General features: G+C 43.2%; 1 protein-coding gene across 1 annotated transcript in view; it reads right to left on the reverse strand.

Annotated features, from left to right (window-relative positions):
• Positions 1-21,479, reverse strand: part of KIAA0825 (KIAA0825 ortholog) — a 712,480-nt gene that overhangs the window by 468,387 nt on the left and 222,614 nt on the right. Inside the window, exons 8-9 of the mRNA XM_063964012.1 lie at positions 15,785-16,041; positions 7,710-7,860 (exon numbers count right to left, since the gene is read on the reverse strand). Of these exons, the coding sequence (XP_063820082.1) occupies positions 7,710-7,860; positions 15,785-16,041 (408 nt within the window). The remainder of the gene's footprint in view (positions 1-7,709; positions 7,861-15,784; positions 16,042-21,479) is intronic.

Here is a 21,479-nt window from a genome sequence, read left to right on the forward strand (position 1 = left end):
ACATTGCACCCATTATAGAGTCGCCAATGTTATCTGGACTACACAAAGGGCCACAAAATTTCATACAGCATGAAAAATAAAAGATATTTTAAAATATACGACAATTTTCAATCACTTACTTAATGATTTTTCCCCCCTATCTTTTGTCATTCTAAAACGACTTTCTTGGAACAAACATCTGCCATTATTGTAAACTAGCACAAGATAAACAGATGCGAGATTTCACTTACTGTAGCTTGTACAGCAGGGAACAAACATCTGGGCTTTATCACATAAACCTCCACAATATTATCTTTACACCAGCAATTATTTATCCTTTTGACAAAACGAAAGCAGCAATAATTGCATGGAAAAGGGAGTTGAAAAGATCATTTCGAAACGCAGTCAGAGAAGTGGCCTGGTGTTACGTTGGCTGCACAATCCAGGAATCAGCTCTGTGACGCCAACCGGTTTTGCAATTGTCCAAGAGTGAATTACAGAGCAGAAAAAATCCTTTCATTTAACATGGTTTACAGAATGACACTACTCTTCAGGAAAGTGACATTATTTTTAAAATCAGTATATTTTTAATATTAAAAATGCTGTAGTGAATTTCGTAAAGTTGAAAATATAGGCTAACGACTAAAACCCATAGGAAATTATGGGGAAAAAGTAATCATCAGATATTATTTTATTCCCATGTAATTTTACACAGGGAATTTAGGGATATTGATGGAAACGTGTTCACAAGCAACTGCACAAAAAGAGTTACCATAAAAACTCAGCAATAGTTTCTGCACACTGCTCAGTCACAGTACTGTACAATAACACTTTATTCAGACAGGAGACTGCAGTCTAGGCAGGCATATTTACTCAGATGCCAATCCTACTGAACTAGCTACTCTTATTCTCAAGACAGATTGGCATTTTATTACATCAAAGAACTAACCTTCAGCATTGAGGATAATTCCTTATTCAATGTTAACTATTGACTAGCATATAAATACATGAATCACAGGAACACGCCAATAACAGCTTGTCTCACTGTAACACAATATGCTGATTTATCCACCTGCTGATCTTCAAGTGTCTGCTGCCCTGGTGGTACCACTAACTGTTACCACTAATAGTGCCTGATTTAGAGGTGGACACAATGCTGCCACACATACTGTTACGGCCGAGTCTCGTGGTGGTCACCTGTCTGTGATTTTATGCAAATGCTGCTACAAAGCCCTTCCCTGGTGTACATCTGGCGATATGAATGAGTGAGGCCTGAGACGCCCACTATGGGGTCATTCCGGGTTGTTCGCTCGTTATATTTTTCTCGCAACGGAGCGATTAGTCGCTAATGCGCATGCGCAATGTCCGCAGTGCGACTGCGCCAAGTAAATTTGCTATGCAGTTAGGTATTTTACTCACGGCATTACAAGGTTTTTTCTTCGTTCTGGTGATCGTAATGTGATTGACAGGAAGTGGGTGTTTCTGGGCGGAAACTGGCCGTTTTATGGGTGTGTGCGAAAAAACGCTGGCGTTTCTGGGAAAAACGCGGGAGTGGCTGGAGAAACGGAGGAGTGTCTGGCCGAACGCTGGGTGTGTTTGTGACGTCAAACCAGGAACGAAACTGACTGAACTGATCGCAGTTGCCGAGTAAGTCTGGAGCTACTCAGAAACTGCTAAGAAGTGTCTATTCGCAATTTTGCTAATCTTTCGTTCACAATTTTGGTAAGCTAAGATACACTCCCAGTAGGCGGCGGCTTAGCGTGTGCAAAGCTGCTAAAAGCAGCTTGCGAGCGAACAACTCGGAATGAGGGCCTATTGAGCGACTGTAAACCCTGTAATACCACCTGGTGCGTTTTTAGACACCAACATCAGTCGCACCAAAGAAACTTGCATCAGCCCTATGGCATTATGGCCTCCATTGTGAACTGCATTTGCCTTGTCAATGATTGCTGCTTTAAAATTACAGGCATTCTCACCCAATGTCCCGCACTTCTGGCAACTCAGACCCTATTACATTTACCCGCGTACGCAAACACTTCGGTACCACTACAGTAACACGCCATGCGTCTCCAATTCCAAATCATCACCCAGAAACGTCTTTTACTTTTCCAAGACATTTCTGATACAGCGCATCTCAAAGTCGACAGCCCCTTAGTGCATACACTGTGTAACACGTGTGGCATCGGCGTTGTTATGGATTTTCACGCACACACAATAGCAACTAAACACTAAACTCCATGAACATCGGCACTGGGTGCAGCTCAGAATCGGGTCCATACTGTCTATACAGATCTGAGTACCACTAAATATGAAAATAACATAAACCTATCCTTTCCTGTTACTCTGTACTAAGGTCTGAATACCCTGATGCCGGCATTTAACAGGGATTATGCTTCATGTTCCTCAGGCAGGTGAAGCATAGTCCCCGATAAGCAGCCCAGGAGAACTTATTTTTGTGGTGATGGACCCCATGTTATCGGCCGATAGCAGTTTACCACACTGCAAAAACGGGCTACAATAGTATAACCCAATAATAATATTGGGCTAATATCGCTGATATTGGTCCATTTTTGCTGTGCAATAAACTATTGCCAGCAATAGGATAACCCCCCTAAAATTCCATACACACGGAGCGATATAACTGAGCGATTTTGACTATATAGTCAAAATCGCTCAGAAAGTTAGTGCATATCGCTCTGTGTACACAGCCAGTGATAGCGATGCGCGTCCCCGCCAGGTCGCTGTCGCTGCTAAAAATAGACTGTGCAGACAAGACAATTTTGGCTAGGTAGCTGGAAAAGAAAAAGCATCCCCTTGCTTAAATGAGTTAGCCAAAATCGCCCATAGCCAAAATCACTGGTAAAGTTAGTCAAAATCTCCTACAGCCAGTTCAAGGGAAAACGCTCAGTCAAAATCTCTCATAGACAAAATCTCTCCGTGTGTATGCACCTTAAGGTCTCAAACTGCCTCTTTTTAATTCCATGCATTGTTAACACTAGCACAGGTAAAAGGATCTAAAAACAGAGCCCAACATTTCTAATGTCACAATATCTATTTGGACATTTTCAAGTTTCATTTGTGTTCTGTTTTTGTTTTGCATTTGGATGTTTTCTATTCAATGCGGTTCCTGCTGGCTATGGGGGTAATTCTGAGTTGATCGCAGCAGGAATTTTGTTAGCAGTTGGGCAAAACCATGTGCACTGCAGGTGTGGCAGATATAACATTTGCAGAGAGAGTTAGATTTGGGTGGGTTATATTGTTTCTGTGCAGGGTAAATACTGGCTGCTTTATTTTTACACTGCAATTTAGATTGCAGATTGAACACACCACACCCAAATTTAACTCTCTCTGCACATGTTATATCTGCCTCCCCTGCAGTGCACATGGTTTTGCCCAACTGCTAACAAAGTTCCTGCTGCGATCAACTCGGAATTACCCCCTATGTTAGTAATAATCACACATCATAGGTGTTTGCATTTAACATAAGGTTTCTTTTGTGTGTGTTTTTTTTATAGCATTAAGAAACTCAAACTCATTGCCAGTCACTATCTAAAAGCCCAAAGACAATGCAGCGGCAAGTATGTGATTTTCAGACGTTTTAATCATTTTATAGATATGCATACTCTGAGTAACTATGAGTGGAAGGACTGGGGCTGGAATGGGAGTGCATTTGTGGCCAAAGTACAGTAAGGCCATGGTGTGAGCGTGTACTCACAAACATACCCATCTGGAAGGGTCTGATTTGGAGATGCTCTAACCTTGGTTAGACCTGACCTGATGACGATATCTGCACCCGATTGGTTGCACACATAATAAACACACACATATATGCAAAAGCAGTAAACCTGCTGCATCAGTGCTTTAAAAGCCTCTCTACACTGCAGTGCACACTCAATTTGCACAAATAAAGAAAGCTTCATACTCAGTTGGGGAAGGGGAAGCGGCAGCATGCACACTGAAATGTAGTGAGAAACAAATATAACTTTCTATTTGTGTATGCTTTGCTTCGCATTTCATTTGCCCCAATCCACTTGGGAACTTATTATCTGCTCTAACTGGCCATGATCAGTAGTAATATGTTTCCATGGTGTATTACGCTTTCAGCTCTCACAGTGACACTGCGCCTCCAGTAGTACTCCAGCTGCATCAGACCTATGTACGGGAGGGAGAGGGATCAGCAGTGACACACTTGCAAATGCTGCTAAAATAGATTTTTTTTTAAATTAACATTTTTTTAGAAGCATTTTGCTATTCCATTTGTTTTCGACTCTGAATAAAGCCACAATGTGCATTATACCTAATCTACTGATTGGAGCAGACTTAAAATTAAATAAATGGTTTATGATTAGTCATCCTGACACCCCAAATGTCTTCCAAACTGGGCTTGCTCAGTAGTAGTGGCTAAGACATCTACAGCGATGTACTAGTAGACCTCTGAGACAAATGTAGTGGCCGCTGCTACAGGACCTGAGCAGAGGAGAAGCACCAGGAGCAAGTTGCCAGTGAAGGTCACAGTTCACACACAGATAGGCTCATCATGACCACAGATAGAGGGAGGGGTGCCACAGCGATAGTGCAGCTCTTCCCTGCATGATGATGCTATATCACACAACCAGCCCTCCTGCAGCTGCACACAAGACAGGAAGAGTCAGCTTCTGATTATGATTCCTGCAAAATGTGTGATGAGTGCTAGTTTCCCATTCCAATAGCAAGTTGTGCGAATGAGCCTGTACATGAAGCACAACAGAGTTTGTATGAAAAAAAAGCTGCGGCCGCTGCATCGTAGCACTTTGTATGCGTAGATTCAGAGACTCAGTTGCACACAGATATACAAGTGTTCATAGCCAGATTAATGGGGGGATGCATAGCATACTGTATCCCGAGCCACCCATTGTCAGAACCCCCCCCCCCCCCCCCCCCTGGCCAGAGCACACTGACCTCACTAGCTTTCCCTCTTAAGCGGCAGCAGAACCAGCAGCCAGAATGCGAGCAGGACAGTATGCAGTGCAGGCAGAGTCACAGGTGTATCATGTTTCATGAGCTACCGACCGAGCTTTCTGACCAGAAGAGAGATAGGAGGGAGGAGAGAGCTGTAAGTGACAATGGGATCCAAGCTTCTCCTCCTTCCTGTTTGGGTGTCTGAGTCCTGTGTAAACTGTTATGCAAATAAACCAATTGGGTCTACAGATAGAGACATACACAGAGGGGGAGATTCAATTATTTTCACCCCTTTCCACACTCATTCTGTTTCTGCCCTCAGGGACGTTGTATCATTATTTCAGCTCGCTACCCCTGGAGTAGCGAGGCACCCAACCCTTTACACAGTAAACCTGATTACTATGGGCGCAATATGCACGATAACGGAGATCATTTTAGAAAGGAAATTGGGCGTGATATGTCATTTGAATCTCACCCAAAGAGTCCTCCTGAGTCATGTCCCAGTATGTAAGTAGAACAGAGGCTGCTGCTATTCTGTCATGTGACAAGATAAATTATTTTATTTTTCAATGTGTATTTTAAGGTTAAGTTGTGTTTGTTACAATACAAGAAAATTTTATAAAATAGTTGTCTCTCACTTAGGTGTACCCAGTTAAGAGTACCCAGGCATTACTAAACTATTAGTTTAAAACTAATATACACCATTGGTTTAAATTTAATGTACACAATCCATACCTCCCACCATGCTCCATTTTAGGAGGGACAACATTCTCTCTACCTGGACTTCCTTCTTAATTTATGATTAGAATCACCTGTGTTGAAATACCTTTCTTATCAATTAAATAGAGCATTTTGTCCCTCTTGGAATGGGACATGTGGGGAGGTATGCACAATCTAATATACACCCCCCACCTTCCACTGGGGTCCCCTGTCTTAAGTGTCCCAGGCACCCCCAAAGCTTAATCCGGCCCTGCAAGTGTTGTTTACCATATTACTCAGCACAGTCTCTTTGTGCATCCTAGTCACATAACACTGTGACTAAGACTCATTTTGTAAAGAAAACAAAATGTGAAAAAAGTCTCACGGGACCAGCAGTGGTGGATTTTGCCACTAGACACCTCACCTAATGGCAAATACACCACTGCACGTGCCTAGGGGAAGAACTTTGCGGGGGGCAGCACAGCAGGCTGATGAGGTCAGGTTATTCTTTTTTTCATCAGTGCAACTTATTTTTTACATATATTATTTTATTTTACAAATGCGGGAGTGGTACAATGGGCAGTAAATTGTGGTCTGGGAGGTGGAAGTGGGGTGAGGTTGGTGCTGTTTTGGCAGTCTTGAGGCATCTGGACTGGCAATGAAATGCAGGGGCAGTAATGTGATGTGATGATGGGGCAGCCAATAATGTGCTTAGGGGCGGTTTGTTACTTAAATCCGCCCCTGGGGACCCAGCGCACTGAGAGGGGCTGTTTGGCGTGGCTACAGCAATGATGTATAAGGACACATCTGTATATTATTTACTGAAGAGTAGGGGGTGCTTCCACAGGCTAAGATATAACCAATTCAATAAAGGAAGATAAAGGCGTCTGTATAGGATACACAGAAAATAAAATCTAATCTTATAATTTTAATAAAAGCGTTAAATATTTATACTGTTTCTATTTGCAAACAAGCAGCAAATTATTATTGCAAATACAGGAGAATTAGATTAGTGTATAGATAGGAAAAAAAACCCTATGAAATTAAAAAGAGATATGAGATACAAGCACAGAGCTGAAGATTCTTTAATGAATGCATATCATCTATAACATAGGTGGTCATTCCGAGTTGATCGCTAGCTGCATTTGTTCGCAGCGCAGCGATCAGGCTAAAAAATGGCTGTGCTGCGCAATGCGCACGCGCGTCAAACGAGTACAATGAACGATGTAGTTTTGCACAGGGTCTAGCGATGCATTTCAGTCGCACTGGTGGCCGCAGTGTGATTGACATGAAGGGGATGTTCATGGGTGTCAACTGACCGTTTTCTGGGAGTTTTCGGAAAAACGCAGGCGTGGCTGGGCGTGTTTGTGACGTCAAAACAGGAACTGCACAGTCTGAAGTGATCACAAGCGCTGAGTAGGTTTTGAGCTACTCTGAAACTGCACAAAAAAACTTTGTAGCCGCTCTCCGATCCCTTCGTTCGCACTTTTCCTAAGCTAACATACACTCCCAGTGGGCGGCGGCATAGCGTTTGCACGGCTGCTAAAAACTGCTAGCGAGCGATCAACTCGGAATGACCACCATAGACCTATACTGTATACTGGACATACAGATCAGTGAGTAGTATACATTTGCTGTCTATGTCATATGCTAGGTTCTACTATGCAGAATCACGTGGTCTTGTGCTCTCTGTATGCAAATGTGCACTTAATAATAATAATAATAATAATAATAATAATAATAATAATAATAAATAAATAACTAGTAATGGTGAGAACTTCACTGACAACCATTGTACAACATAAGAAATACATTACCCTGAATGGAAAATGATGAGACCATGTGTATTTGCTGACTCAGTAAATGATTTATAGTGGGAGGGGGGAGGGGCATCAACTCCCATGTATATGTTTTTTCAATAAGATTGTAGCTGTTAGCTAACATACATATTCTACATCAGCAGGTAACTATCTGTCCATAGAATAAATGTCTCCTCTGGGAGGAAGTACTGTCATAGAGCTTATGCTTTAAATGTCCTATTACAGTGAAATATAACAGTGTATAATGGAAGAATGTAGTCCTTACACTCTCACCTCATAAAAAGCGTTGTTATCATCCCAGTGGTGGCTCTCTGCATCATGAAAGAGGCTTGTAGCACAAATGTTGATGCAGTAATTTGTAACTTGGACCTGGAGATTGCTGACAAACTCCTGGTATCTCTGGACAGCCGCTAGAAACAAGGGCCTATGGAAATGAGATGATCAGAAGAGCAGACACTTGTGAGGGAAACTATGATACTACACAGTAATACAGGTGGTTTTCATCAGAACACAGCAGTCAAACATGTCCTCGGGAACTGTAAATGAAATCACATAAGTAGATGGATTTCTCTAGTCCTGTGCATCTATTGCTATCTTGTAATGGTAAGTGAATGAATATTTACCCAGAGTAATAGCAGAAGTGCCTGCTTGCCATCAGTGTTTTCAGGATTAGAAAACATTTAATTGTAACAAGGGTGAAAACTGTCAAAAATATATAAAGTATTCCTTACCATTATTAAAAAATAAAAATGTACATAAAATAATTCGCGATTTGTATCTAGTAGGGTGTAATTAATCCTTGCCCTATGTATTATCATGTCTATTATACGGATTGTAGCCTGCATCCATTTTCTCTGGTTCTCCATCGGTAGAAATAATGCTGTTCTATGGACCTGATTCAGAGATGGATGCAAATCGCTGCATATGCAACAAGATCTGCATCCATCTCCTCACATGCTGGGGGCCGCCCACCACAGGGCAAAGCCGCCCAGTATGTGTGGTGCCGCCTCCCAATGCACCCACAATTATATTGCGGATGCATCTAATTAAGGTTGACCCCTGGCAGCGCGTCAGGCGGTCCACGACCATTTTTTAAATTAAAATGGCTGCATTACGTCACACAGCCCCCCAAAAAATGCTCCTGTCCCGCCCCTATTCAGCTCACCCACGAACCGCTGCTCCCCCGACGGCCGCCGCTGTCAATCACCTGGCAGCCACATCCTTCCCGCAAGGTGTAGGGTTGCACACAGACACCGCCTCCAGTGCGCGTGCGCAGACCACCTGAATGCAGCCGCTGCCTTTGGGTTTGAATAACCCCCTATGTTTATAAACTAACTCACATTTGTATTCAGTGTAACTTGCACTAGTAGGGCAGAGATGATAGTTACACATAAGCTGTGGTTTGTGTGGATGGCATTGTAATTACATTTGTGCTACAGTATTTTCCTTATGTGTTACTTTTTCATTTTTGGGGGGGGGGGGGCAGTTTTGCTGTACTCAGTGTTTGGCATGCTAATTCTTAAGCGGGGTACACATGGAGAGTTGTGTCCCAGAGATGTGTGCTGAGCGATCTATCAAAGAACGCTCAGCACATATATTAGGCACGATGTGTGCTGAGCGAGGGGCCGCTCACGTCACCCAGCAGTGGAGTGAGCGATCTGACTAGATTTGGCATGCATGCCAATCTAGAGTCAGCGATAGCGCCACGCGGGGTCGCGCACCGGCTATCGCTATGGGGTGTCACTGACCTAGGTTGGGGGTGTTGTGAACTCGGGGGTTCTCCCGATGGTAGGGGAGAGGAACCACAGTTGGGTCGGAACAGGGATGGCCTGATATAGGTCTTCCTCATACAGGACTCTGACAGTAAAGCTTGGTGAAAATATTAAAGAACTTTATTGCAGGAAGGGAGCAACGCAATGTCACATGGCAAAGAAGGAACGTATGGGGGGAATGTCCAGGCTTATAGGAGAGCTTGTAAGCAATGTTAAAGATTCCAGAGAAAGAAGTACTTGTGAGTGTTGGTACTAGATAATAGTGACTGAAGAACTTGTGAGTGATGTTTTTAGGGATACTGATGATTTGAAGAACTTGTGAACGGTGGTTAAAGACTCTGAAGATTTGAAACACTTGTGAACGGTGGTTAAAGACACTGGGGATTTGTATGACTTGAGAGCGGTGATTAAAGACACTGATGATTTTATAAAACTTGAGAGCGGTGGTTAAAGACACTAATGATTTGTATGACTTGAGAACGGTAATTAAGGACACTGATAATTTGCGGAACTTGAGAGCGGTGGTTAAAGACACTGATGATTTGTATGACTTGAGAGCAGTGATTAAAGACACTGATGATTTGTAGAACTTGAGAGCGGTGGTTAAAGACACTGATGATTTGTATGACTTGAGAGCGGTAATTAAAGATACTGATGATTTGTAGAACTTGAGAGCGGTGGTTAAAGACACTGATGATTTGTAGAACTTGAGAGCGATGGTTAAAGACACTGGTAACTTGCAAAACTTGGGAGCGGTGTTTAAAGACACTGATGACTTGTAGAATTTGAGAACGGTGTTTAAAGACACTGATGACTTGTAGAACTTGAGAGCGGCGTTTAGCCCGCAGCCCACGCTGACTCCAAGAAGCACTGGTGACTGGATTGCAGAGGAACACACCAGCCGCTGGATACGCTGGAACTGTGCAGCAGCTGACAGCTGAAAGTGCCGAAGACACTGGGGTACGACTGCAGAGAGATTCGCCGGGAACGAGAGCACTGGCATCCACTTCAGGGGAAAAGACGATACTCAGGCGCCGAGGCTCTGCCCGGCGTCTGACTTTGAATCTCCCGCCTCCGTTGGATTGGCGGAACAGTCTGATGACGTCACCCGCTCCCCGCCCACGTGATGCCGGGTGTCATGGCAGCGCCCCTGCCCCGGGGAACCGCCGGGAGCCGCGCCAGCCAGACGCCGGAGCCCGTGGACCACCGAAGGTGGAGGCCGCAACACAGACCAGCAGGCACGCATGGGGTAAGCACGGTGAACGCCGCCTATGGCGTGTGACATGGGGCATAAATACGGAGTGATCCGTGCTTAATTTCTAAGCAATCTAGTCAGATTGCTTAAAATTAGGCAAACATCTCTCGGTGTGTACCCCCCTTTACAGTAAAGGTAGTACGATCTGTCTATCTCTGTATTTACTATTTACATCTATTTTTATTGCCATTGATATGAATGTATGAATGGAAATGTTCAATAAGAATGAGAACTAAAAAATGTAAATTGAAAATGTCAGTGGCATGAAAACCTGAATGTAATTACCGTAGTATACATATATGTGTGTGTAAATGTTGCAGTTATTGAGATCATTTTTTTTAATACCTGAGAATATACCAAGACCTCTGCTTCCACCCACCCTCCCTCCAGTGCCCAGCCCCCGACTTCTCTTCCGCCATCCAGTGCCCAGCCCCCGAATCCTCCTCTGCCATCCAGTGCCCGGCCCCCGTATCCTCTTCTGCCATCCAGTGCCCGGCCCCTGTATCCTCTTCTGTCATCCAGTGCCTGGCCCCTGACTCCTCTTCCCCCATCCAGTGCCCAGCATCTGACTCCTTTTCCGCCATCAAGTTCCCAGCACCCGACTCCTCTTCTGCCATCCAGTGTCCAGCACTCGACTCCTCTTCTGCCATCCAGTGCCCAGCACCCGACTCCTCTTCTGCCATCCAGTGCCCAGCATCCGACTCCTCTTCCACCATCCAGTGCTCTGGCCCCCACTCCTCTTCTGTGATCCAGTGCACGACCCCCGACTCCTCTTCCACCATTCAGTGTCCTGTCCCCGATTCCTCTTCCGCTATCCAGTGCCCTGCTCCCGACTCCGCTTCCACCATCCAGATCCCTGCAACCGACTCCTCTTCCTTCCTCCAATGCTCTGGCCTGGCTTCAATATAAACTGGGACATTTGTACATCCTGAACATAGTTGTTGGGACACCGGGATGAGAGCCCAAAAAGCGGTATGATCCCGGGAATCTGGGATGTATAGCATCCCTACTACATACTGGAAAACTGGCTACTATCTTGAATTGATAGGAGAGTGCATTTTATAAAAAAAAATTCCCACACCTGATTGTGCTTAGCATCTTTCGCTGTAGTCACGCCTGCAATTATATGCTTCTGCTAGTAAAAGCGTGCATTTGAATGTGCAAGGACTGAAATGCCCACTTTATAGTGGCTTTAGATGCTGTAATACCGTTTGGTGTGTCTATAGATGTCACCATCAGTCACTTCATCATAACTTGCACCAGTCCTATGGCAGGTGAATATTTTCTGTCCGAGTATAGCCTCCAATGTGAGTGATTGATTGGCTGTGTACGCAACCACTTCAGCGACACTCCCATAACACACATAAGGGGTACCATCTCCGTGCGTCTGTTTAGTCACCTCCCAGTCACAACCAGTAATGCACAAACACTACAGAGACTTTACGTCTCAATTGGCACTGCAGCCCTGCGCACGGACTCTGGGCACATGTAGTAAAACATTGCTTATCTGCGTCCAACATCAACACAGTGTGCGACTCAGAATCAGACATTTTATTGTTAATTAGATCACAAGGAGAATACATACACGTTTGAAAGGGTGTTTTTGATTTTTACTTTCAATTTACAAATGGATGTGGCACCACTGTTTCATACTCAACCTATGAGATTCTTTTGTTTGCCAAATTATTTTTATTTTTCAATTAAAACAAGTACTGTATCTCAACAAGAGCATAATATAAAGTGAAAAATAGAATAGACACCAGTTTACAAATGTTTTCATGCAAAGGGGTTGATGCCCCCATAAATAAACAAGGTGAACATAAGGGGAATATTACAGAGGTAACAAGGAACTATAGCAAGTGCAAAAAAAACACATTGGAAATCAACCAAGCAGTATCTAAGGGGGATGCAGTTAATTTACCAGCTATCAGGATTCCGGAGGTCAGGAGACTGACGCCGGAATCCAGACAGACAGCGAAATACCGCCGGTCGGAATCCCGAGCAAAGCCCACAGTTCTTATTCGGCCACCACCTGAAGCGGAATATAATAGTGTGAAGAGCGAAGCTTGCCACCTGGCCCAAAGCGTGGCGAGCGTAGCGAGGGGACTCGGTGCCCCGGATTCCGGCTGTTTGGATTCCAGTGTCGGCCTCCTGACCGTCTGGATCCTCACCACCGGTATTACATACCGGACCCAATCTAATGCTTTCCATTGCTCAAATGTGGAAATCTTTAGATTTAGTTGAAAGAGAGATGAGAGGTAAAGAACCTTCCAGGCGCTCTCCAGTGCTGATCTTGCTGTAACTAGAATAGGACTAGCTAAATGATATACCATTCGTACTATATTTTATCAGGAAAAGCTTTTACTTAGTTTCAGGGATGGCTCGTTTAATGGTTTAAAGCAAATAGTTTTTTTATTTTTTTTTATTTTAAAACAACTCTGTTTTGCTATTAAGCTGTGACTACAGGCATGGTGGCATGACTTCTTTATAAAAGCCTATTTATAAGGGAGTCCCTCTGGTATTATTCTCCATTCTTGTTGCTTGTGGTCTTCTTTTTAGTCAGCTGAACCAATGCAGTAGATTCACACACACAACAGAGGAATATGGAGAGTGAACGAGATCAGAGATGTATTAAATCTGCCTAGCATCAGCTAAGACTCCACAAACTCCTACCCTAACAATCCTGTAGGACAGGAGAAAAACACAACTTCAAATCTCAATCTTAAAGGGTAAACAACTCCTACACATTAAAGAGGCAATATGCAGAGAAACACCTTGTGGTTTAATCTTCATGTTTATTTCAGTCCTTCATATTTATGTCAGTCCTATTGAGATGTCTCTGAGTGTTCTTTGTGTGTTTTAATATGTTTAGTCTATCTACATATATTCAGAATAAAAGGAATAATAAGCAGTAAAAAAATTGTTTTATTGAAAGATGTAAAATGAATCATTTCAAAGCCTAATAACTTTGGATTGTTAATGTTAGAAAGCATTAAAACATGGTTGATCAAGATGTTTCACAGTACTAATATAATAAGCAGGATTTATTTTTTTTCCTTAAAACATTAACGCAAATAAAAAAAAATAAAAAAAGGGGTTTTAAAAATGAAAACCTGTTTAAACCAAAACGATGTTCTTTTAAAACCCTGTTGTTTTTTCCCAAACCCTACTTAGGATTATCCAAAAGAAACAACCCTGGTCAGCAGTTAAAGACTGGGTGAAGAGGATTTTCAAACAATTTAGGTCCATCACATTTGGAAGCGGCTTCACCCTTCCTTCAGAGCAGTGTTGAGATATCCAAGTGCATTTGTCTTGCAATATTGTACCACGGTTCGGTATAGATGACCGGCAGATGGAATGCCGGCTGTCAATATCCCGAAAGCGGCATCCCACCCGCCAAAATGACGGAAGTGGGGCCAGCGCTAAGAGTCCCCTTGCGGGCGCGCTGTGCTCGCAACGCTGTGGGCTCGGTGGTTTACTGCGCTCCCCACAGGATCTATTCCCACGCTATGGGTGTCGTGGACACTCACGAGTGGGAATAGCCCTGTTGCACCAGGATTCCAGCTGGCGGCATTGTCGGCATTCCAGCGTCAGTATCCTGACCACCGGGATCCCGACAGCCGGTAAATTAAACGCATCCTTTGTACCACAACCAGTGCAGAGGATGCCAATTGCTCTGATTTATAACGTGTTGTTGACCACATCCCTGAGATCCTAATTATGTCTTTTATTTTGTCATTTATCAATACTAAACTTGCGCCATATTAGGGCCAAAAAGCTCCCAGAGTCACCAAGGCTCTTTGAGTTCTAGTGGAAAACAAATGGACAATAGTAACAGTCCAGATAGAAGCCAGACAGGGATGTTATATTGTTTCAGGGGTTCATGTAGACTTGGACACATTTTAAGTAAAAAAAAAAAAAATATACAGGTATAAAAGACGACCCAAAAACTTGTAACTACTCTGTGTGCTTATGCTCTGTGACAGTATCATATGTACCAGGTAAACATTTCCGTTTGGTTTACCGTGGGAGCAAAGAAAGTATAGAGATGGGTATTGATTGGATTAGGATTAACGCTAAAGTCACATTGCCCAATTTAATCACAATAATGTATTGTAATAAAGTGTAGACATTGTTATTAATATATGTAAAATATAATTTAATACTGGCACAAATAAATAAGTACAAATGAAATTCAAATAAATAAACATTGCCCGTCTTCCCCTTTAAAAATGAAATGGGAATATTCTTAAATACTGCAGTCCGAATGCAAACATCAATTAATACATGCAAATACAGTAGAATGCCACAACTTCATATAATATAGTAGCCACACTTATAATTTCTATACTATCTGTGAGAGTTTAGCAGAATTAGCTTCCAATCATCGTCATCATTATCATGGCCGGATTAAGGGAGGGGAGTCAGGTGCGCCTGTCCCGGGGCTCCAACACACAGCTGTTTGCAGCTTCTACTCCGGCTGCTCAGGGAGCAGCTTCCACTGTGGCTGTGGGTGTCAGGTGCCGGACGCTGGCTGCTGTGTGTGCGCTGCAGTCTCTTCCTCCTCAGTTGCTCCACTGCGTGTGTGCGTGTTTCGAGGGGGGAGGGTTAGGGGGGTGTTTTCAGCTATTTTAGTGGTGGGGGCCCCCACAACCTTGTAGCCCCTGGGCCCCCACCAGCCATAATCTGGCCCTGATCATTATCATCTGCACATGTTTTGCGCCAAGGTGAAGCATCAGCAAAAGATAAGCCTCACGGTAGGCCCACAGGGCTCTGTGTCCAGCTCTAACTTGGTAACATTTCCATGAATACATCCTTCTGTACTGAGCTTGTGTACGCTCACCCCTTCCCATTAGTGTTCCTTCTCTCTAAGCGTAGAGGTTGTAATACTGTATGCTAAGTTATTCTTTCTTTGTTGTGTGAATAAGTCCCTCCATTTCAATTATACATCTCCATGACAAGCATATAATATAATAACCATCATATTGCACAGCCCCATGCAACAGATTTACTGTCTATACTTTTTAACATCCGTTTCCAGTGCCAAGAATATAACTAGCATTACTCATTCCCATCTGGTGTTGTCAGACTCCGCTACTGGATGCAGTCATTGCAACTAATTGCAATGCTTTTAATGCGTCAATTTTTTCACTCCTGTTTGCAAAGAGCACACATTTTCCCATAGGGTTCAATGATCCCTATTTTTTTCTGCAGCATTCACAAAAGCAATAGATGCAGCTTATACAGGCTCAGGATAATACACTACACGGATGTATGTGCTATAAAAGATACATGGCATAGGAACAGGTAGGCATACATACCTCTTGCTCATTTTCTCATTATAGTGTGTAAGGTGGTGCAGAATATGGATAGCGGAGGATATAACAACAAGGGCTGTCTGTACAGGAGCTTTCTCTGGCACCTGCGAGCTCCACTCTTCCAGTCTAGTCAGGACAGAAGTCACTGCTTTGCTAAAGGCTTCTACAAAGCAAGTCCTTATGTTTTGTATTGAATCATCTCTGCACGCCAATGCCAGGGGGAACAGCCCATCAAACTCTTCTGTCATGTCAACACAAAACTGGAGGAGAAGAGGTAGGTCATGTTAGGATACAGGCAAGACAGCTTGCAGTTGCCTTTTATGTAATATACTATTTCATTCCAACACCTAACTTCAGCATAAGTATGGGTTAGTGTGACATTCAGCGTCTGTTAAGATTGTATGCCAACAAAAGGAAGGCATGCTGGGACTTGCAGTCCACGACAGCTGGCTCCACAGGTTTCCTACTTCTGTTGTAAACAAACAGCATCACAAAAAAATATTGTAACCATATTGTACAAAACCTCTCAATGCAATGATTTATAGTAGTAGGGAAATCCTATAAAACACATCATATTCACAGTAAGCAAATTTCCATTATAATATCAGTAAATGTTTTTGAACGTGACTCTATATCATACAGTAAGGAAAGCCTTATCACTTAAACAGTGTCAAAATGGTATCTGTGGCTACATTGTTGGGAATCTCAGCATGACTTGCAGAACACTTCCCTTACATTGCAGTGCCAGACAGGGCTGCCATCAGAAATTGTGGGGCCCGGGACTGACTAAATGGACAGGGCCCGTCTCTCCCAAAAAAAAGATTCTGCCGCACTGCTCCACCCCTATGTGATGTCCTACATTGTGAAGTTACATATGGGTGGACTGTTGTGGACCTATAGGAACGATTCACAGAGAGCTGGTATTGGTGGTAGGAGCCTGGGGTGGGCCCCCATTCTGTAAAGGCCCGGGACACCAGTTCCCACAGTCCCCCCCATGATGGCTCCCCAGGTGCCAGGCCCTGTGCTTGTATAGTGATGGCTGATAAGGTGCATACACACTTGGCGATAAAGTAAACTACAACGCTCATTTTGAGCTTCGTGAGCGACGTCGTTTACTATATTGCCCAGTGCATATGCTGCTGGCGATGAACGATGCTCCCTCGGCTCAATCTGGACTATTGTCCATGAGCTACATGCACGGACTGGTCGCAGCTAATGTTGCTGTGCTATATTACTCCTACAGTGCGAAAAAAAACCAGGCGATTTTGCACAACAGCGATCAGGTCTGAATTAGGCCCTATAGACATTACAATAAAAAACAAAACTATCTTCCCTCCTCCTCAAATATCCCTCTCCGTCAGTAACACCAGTCATTTCTCTGCAAAACCAGTTGCTTTAGTGTCACATTTGACTCCTCCTGTCATAGCCAACGTAGAAATATTGTCAGAATATGCTCTTTTATTAACCAAGATGCTACCACAACTCTTACCTATTCTCTCATAATCTTCTGGCTTTCCTACTGCAACCTCCTCCTGTCCAACATTGCCCGACCCATCTAACACCCACTTCAATACATTTTAATGGCCTCAGCCAGCCTTATTTTTCTCTCGCACCATTCCACATCTGCAGCACCATTCTGCAAATTCCTATCCTTGCTCTCCTTGTCAAAGAGAATCCAATTCAAATGATTCACCCTTACCTAGAAAGCACTCTACAACACCCCCTCTTCATACATCTCATCTCAAAATTCTCTCTCGCCTTCTTAGATCTACCCCTGACCTGCACCTTGTCCCTGGTACCCACCTATCACTTCCATCCATAAGACTTCTCTTGTGCCGTTATATATTTATGTAATTACATATCATGCCCAGATTACATTACGGCCTTCCAAATTTAATTGCTCTATGAAAACCCATCTCTTTATTACAGCTCACCCTATTCCTACCTATACTACCCACATTACTGCAATCAGTCCTCTTGTTCCAACTCTGCCTTCTTCCAATTACAATGTAAGCTCTCTCATAAACAGGGCCTGCCTTACCCTTTATTTCCAAGTATGTATTTGTTCTGTCTACCTTGTTATTAAGCTTATATCTACTGTATAATACAAGTCTATTATGTATTTATCATGTTTTATCTAGCAAGTATATACAGGTTGAGTATCCATTACCCAAAATGCTTGGGACCAGAAGTATTTTGTATATCGGATTTTTCCTTATTTTGGAATAATTGCATACCATAATGAGATATCATGGCGATGGGACCCAAATCTAAGCACAGAATGCATTTATGTTTCATATACACCTTATACACACAGCCTGGATGTCATTTAATACAATATTTTTTATAACTTTGTGTATTAAATAAAGTTTGTGTATATTGCGCCAGTAGAAAACAAAGGTTTCACTATCTCACTCAGAAAATTTTGTATTTTGTAATAGTCGGTATTTCTGAATATTTGGATATGGGATACTCAACCTAAATATACAGTGGCGTGAAACTGTTTTTGTCCCCTCCCTGATTTCTTATATTATTGCACACTTTTCACGCTAATAATTTCAGATCTTCTAACAAAATGAAATATAAAACAAAGACAACCTGAGTAAACACAAAATGCAATTTAAAGGATAATTTCATTAAGTGAAGGGAAAAAATTACCCAAAACCATACTGGTCCTGTGTAAAATAGTAATTGCTCGCTTAGTTGCTCATTCAACCAATGAACTAAACTAAATTGGGTTCAGGTAAACTAGTCACTTTCAGGCTTGATTACTACCAGCCCAGTTGGATCTAAGCATCACTAAAACAGAACCTTTTCAGCAATGTCTCAACAAGCAGAACAGTATGCTCAGTGGAGAATTTCCCAATAGGCACATGAGGCACGTGTCTAGGGATGGCACATCTTGGGGGGTGGCACTTGGGCTAATATTTCATTATTGTCAGTCCAAAATAACAGGTAACTACATTAGTATTTCCAATCTAATGTACTGTATACCATCTTGGGTTGAGAGTGAATGGGCAGGACATGGCTAGACTGCCCCGCAAGTAAATATGCATACATCATTTTATGAAAAAATTAAATGTTATAGCTCATGGCTTGTTTTCTTATTAGGTTACTCATTACCAGCCCATTAAAATGATGGAACAAAATAAGAGTAATGTCAGCACCAGAGGCTGTGCGCGGCCGAACGGAGCAACAATTCAATTACTCCGTTGGGCCCACTAACCCCTAAATCTGCCTGAGAATGCTATGATAAAAAGAAATTCCATAAGAGATGATAAAGACGGTTATTAATATATATCCATCTAGGGATACATATGATATCCCTGCAGACGGGATGCCAGCTGTCACTTTACCGACAGCTGCATCCAGTCTGCCAGAATCCTAGCAAAGAGTCCCCTCGCGGGCTTGTTGCGCTCGCCATGCATTGGGCCCAGTGGCTCGCTTTGATCGCCACAGGTTCTGTTCCCACTTGGTTGGTAGCGTGGACCCACCAACAGAGTGGGAATACTGAACGTGTGTCGGGATTCCAGGCGTCAGTATTTAACCAGCTGTTGGGATTCCGGCGTCAGTCTCCTGAATGCCGGGATCCCGACAGCCTGTATATTGACTGCATCCCCCATCTGAAAAGGGTTACAAAGCCATTTCTAAGGAACTCTGGAACTCCAGCGATCCACAGTGAGAGCCATTATCTCCAAATGGAGAAATATTGAAACATGGTGAATTTTTCCAGGAGTGGCTGGCCTACCAAAATTCCTCCAAGAGTGCATTAACCAATCATCTAGAACAGTGTTTTTCAACCACTGTGCTGTGGCACACTAGTGTGCCCTGAGCAGTCTCCAGGTGTGCCGCCATAGAAGCAGAGCCAGGCCCGTCAGTGTTTTGCCGCTACTGAGGCCCTGGAACGATCAATACTGGTGGATTTAATGGTTGCAGAGCCAGTTCTAATTTTGGGCCCAGGCAGTGTTCGGCTCTTCTGGCTTTCTCAAATGTGGCTCAGGCATCACCTATGGAGAAGCTGCGACATGACATCCTAGGACACGCAACTGCACCATGCATCACCATTATATTTGAATGTTCCTTGGCAATATTTAAATCTTGGTCAGTGTGCCGCGAGTTGTAAAAGGTGGAAAATCTCTGATCTAGAAAGTCACAAAAGACCCCAGATGAGCATCTAAGGAACTGCAGGCATCACTCCCCTCAAGTAATGTAATTGCTTATTATTCCACCATAAGAGGCTGTGCAAAAATGGTATCTATGGGACACTTATAAGGTGAAAACTACTGATAACCAAAGGAACATAAAGGCTCATCTCACGTTTGCTAAAAATAAATACAACACACTGATGACCCCTCAAAGCCTTTCGAACTAATGTGCTGTGGACCGGTGAGTCAAAAATTGAATTTTTTAAGTATGACATGGATCCCATTACATGTAGCATAAAGCTAACACAGCATTCTACAATAAGAACGCCATACCACAAAGAAGACAATCCTCTCACAATGGATCTCTACCGACCCCATACCCATCACACTGGTACACCCTAGGATCTCACAACTCTTCCATCTTGACTGGACAAATACCACTTTGCAGAAGGAAAAACTGACTGCACAGTACTTTAATACCTGGTTACCCTATGTTCTGACCCTTTCCCCGATTACCAAAGAAGCACTAAGGAAATGTTTTAAAGATACCAAATGGTATCTTTTGGAATCACTCGACTCCACACCCCCCTTCTGAATATACTGCTTCTAAATGTTCAACAGGCTCAATCGTGGTTGCTCCCCACTATCAACTTGATACTTGTTTACCTCTTTAAGTACAAAGTTTTACTTCACTAGGGGTCTGCATGGGGTACTGTTACTGGTATAATAACATTTATTTTTACTATAACGAGACGACATATCCCTAAATATCCTCATGTATAACGTATTTTTCTCATTCTGTATGTTATCGTTACTCACCTGTCAATAAAAAAGTTTTACGAAAAAAAAAGAACGTCATACCAACATTATACCAACAGCCAAACATGATGGTGGTAGTGTGCAGAGGCAGATTAAGCCTTCGGGGGGCACAGGGCACAAAGGACAGTGAGTCCCTATGGTCTAATATATTTATATAGCTAGATACACACACACACACACACACACACACACACACACACACACACACACAGTGTAAGGTGTAATAGAAAAAAAAAATAAGATTTTACTTACCGATAAATCTATTTCTCGTAGTCCGTAGTGGATGCTGAGGACTCCGTCAGGACCATGGGGATTAGCGGCTCCGCAGGAGACAGGGCACAAAAATAAAGCTTTAGGATCAGGTGGTGTGCACTGGCTCCTCCCCCTATGACCCTCCTCCAAGCCTCAGTTAGGATACTGTGCCCGGACGAGCGTACACAATAAGGAAGGATATTGAATCCCGGGTAAGACTCATACCAGCCACACCAATCACACCGTACAACTTGTGATCTGAACCCAGTTAACAGTATGACAACGTAGGAGCCTCTGAACAGACGGCTCACAACAATAACAACCCGATTTCTTTGTAACAATAACTATGTACAAGTATTGCAGACAATCCGCACTTGGGATGGGCGCCCAGCATCCACTACGGACTACGAGAAATAGATTTATCGGTAAGTAAAATCTTATTTTCTCTAACGTCCTAGTGGATGCTGGGGACTCCGTCAGGA

Source organism: Pseudophryne corroboree, chromosome 1, assembly GCF_028390025.1.
Source record: "Pseudophryne corroboree isolate aPseCor3 chromosome 1, aPseCor3.hap2, whole genome shotgun sequence".
NCBI lineage: Eukaryota > Metazoa > Chordata > Amphibia > Anura > Myobatrachidae > Pseudophryne > Pseudophryne corroboree.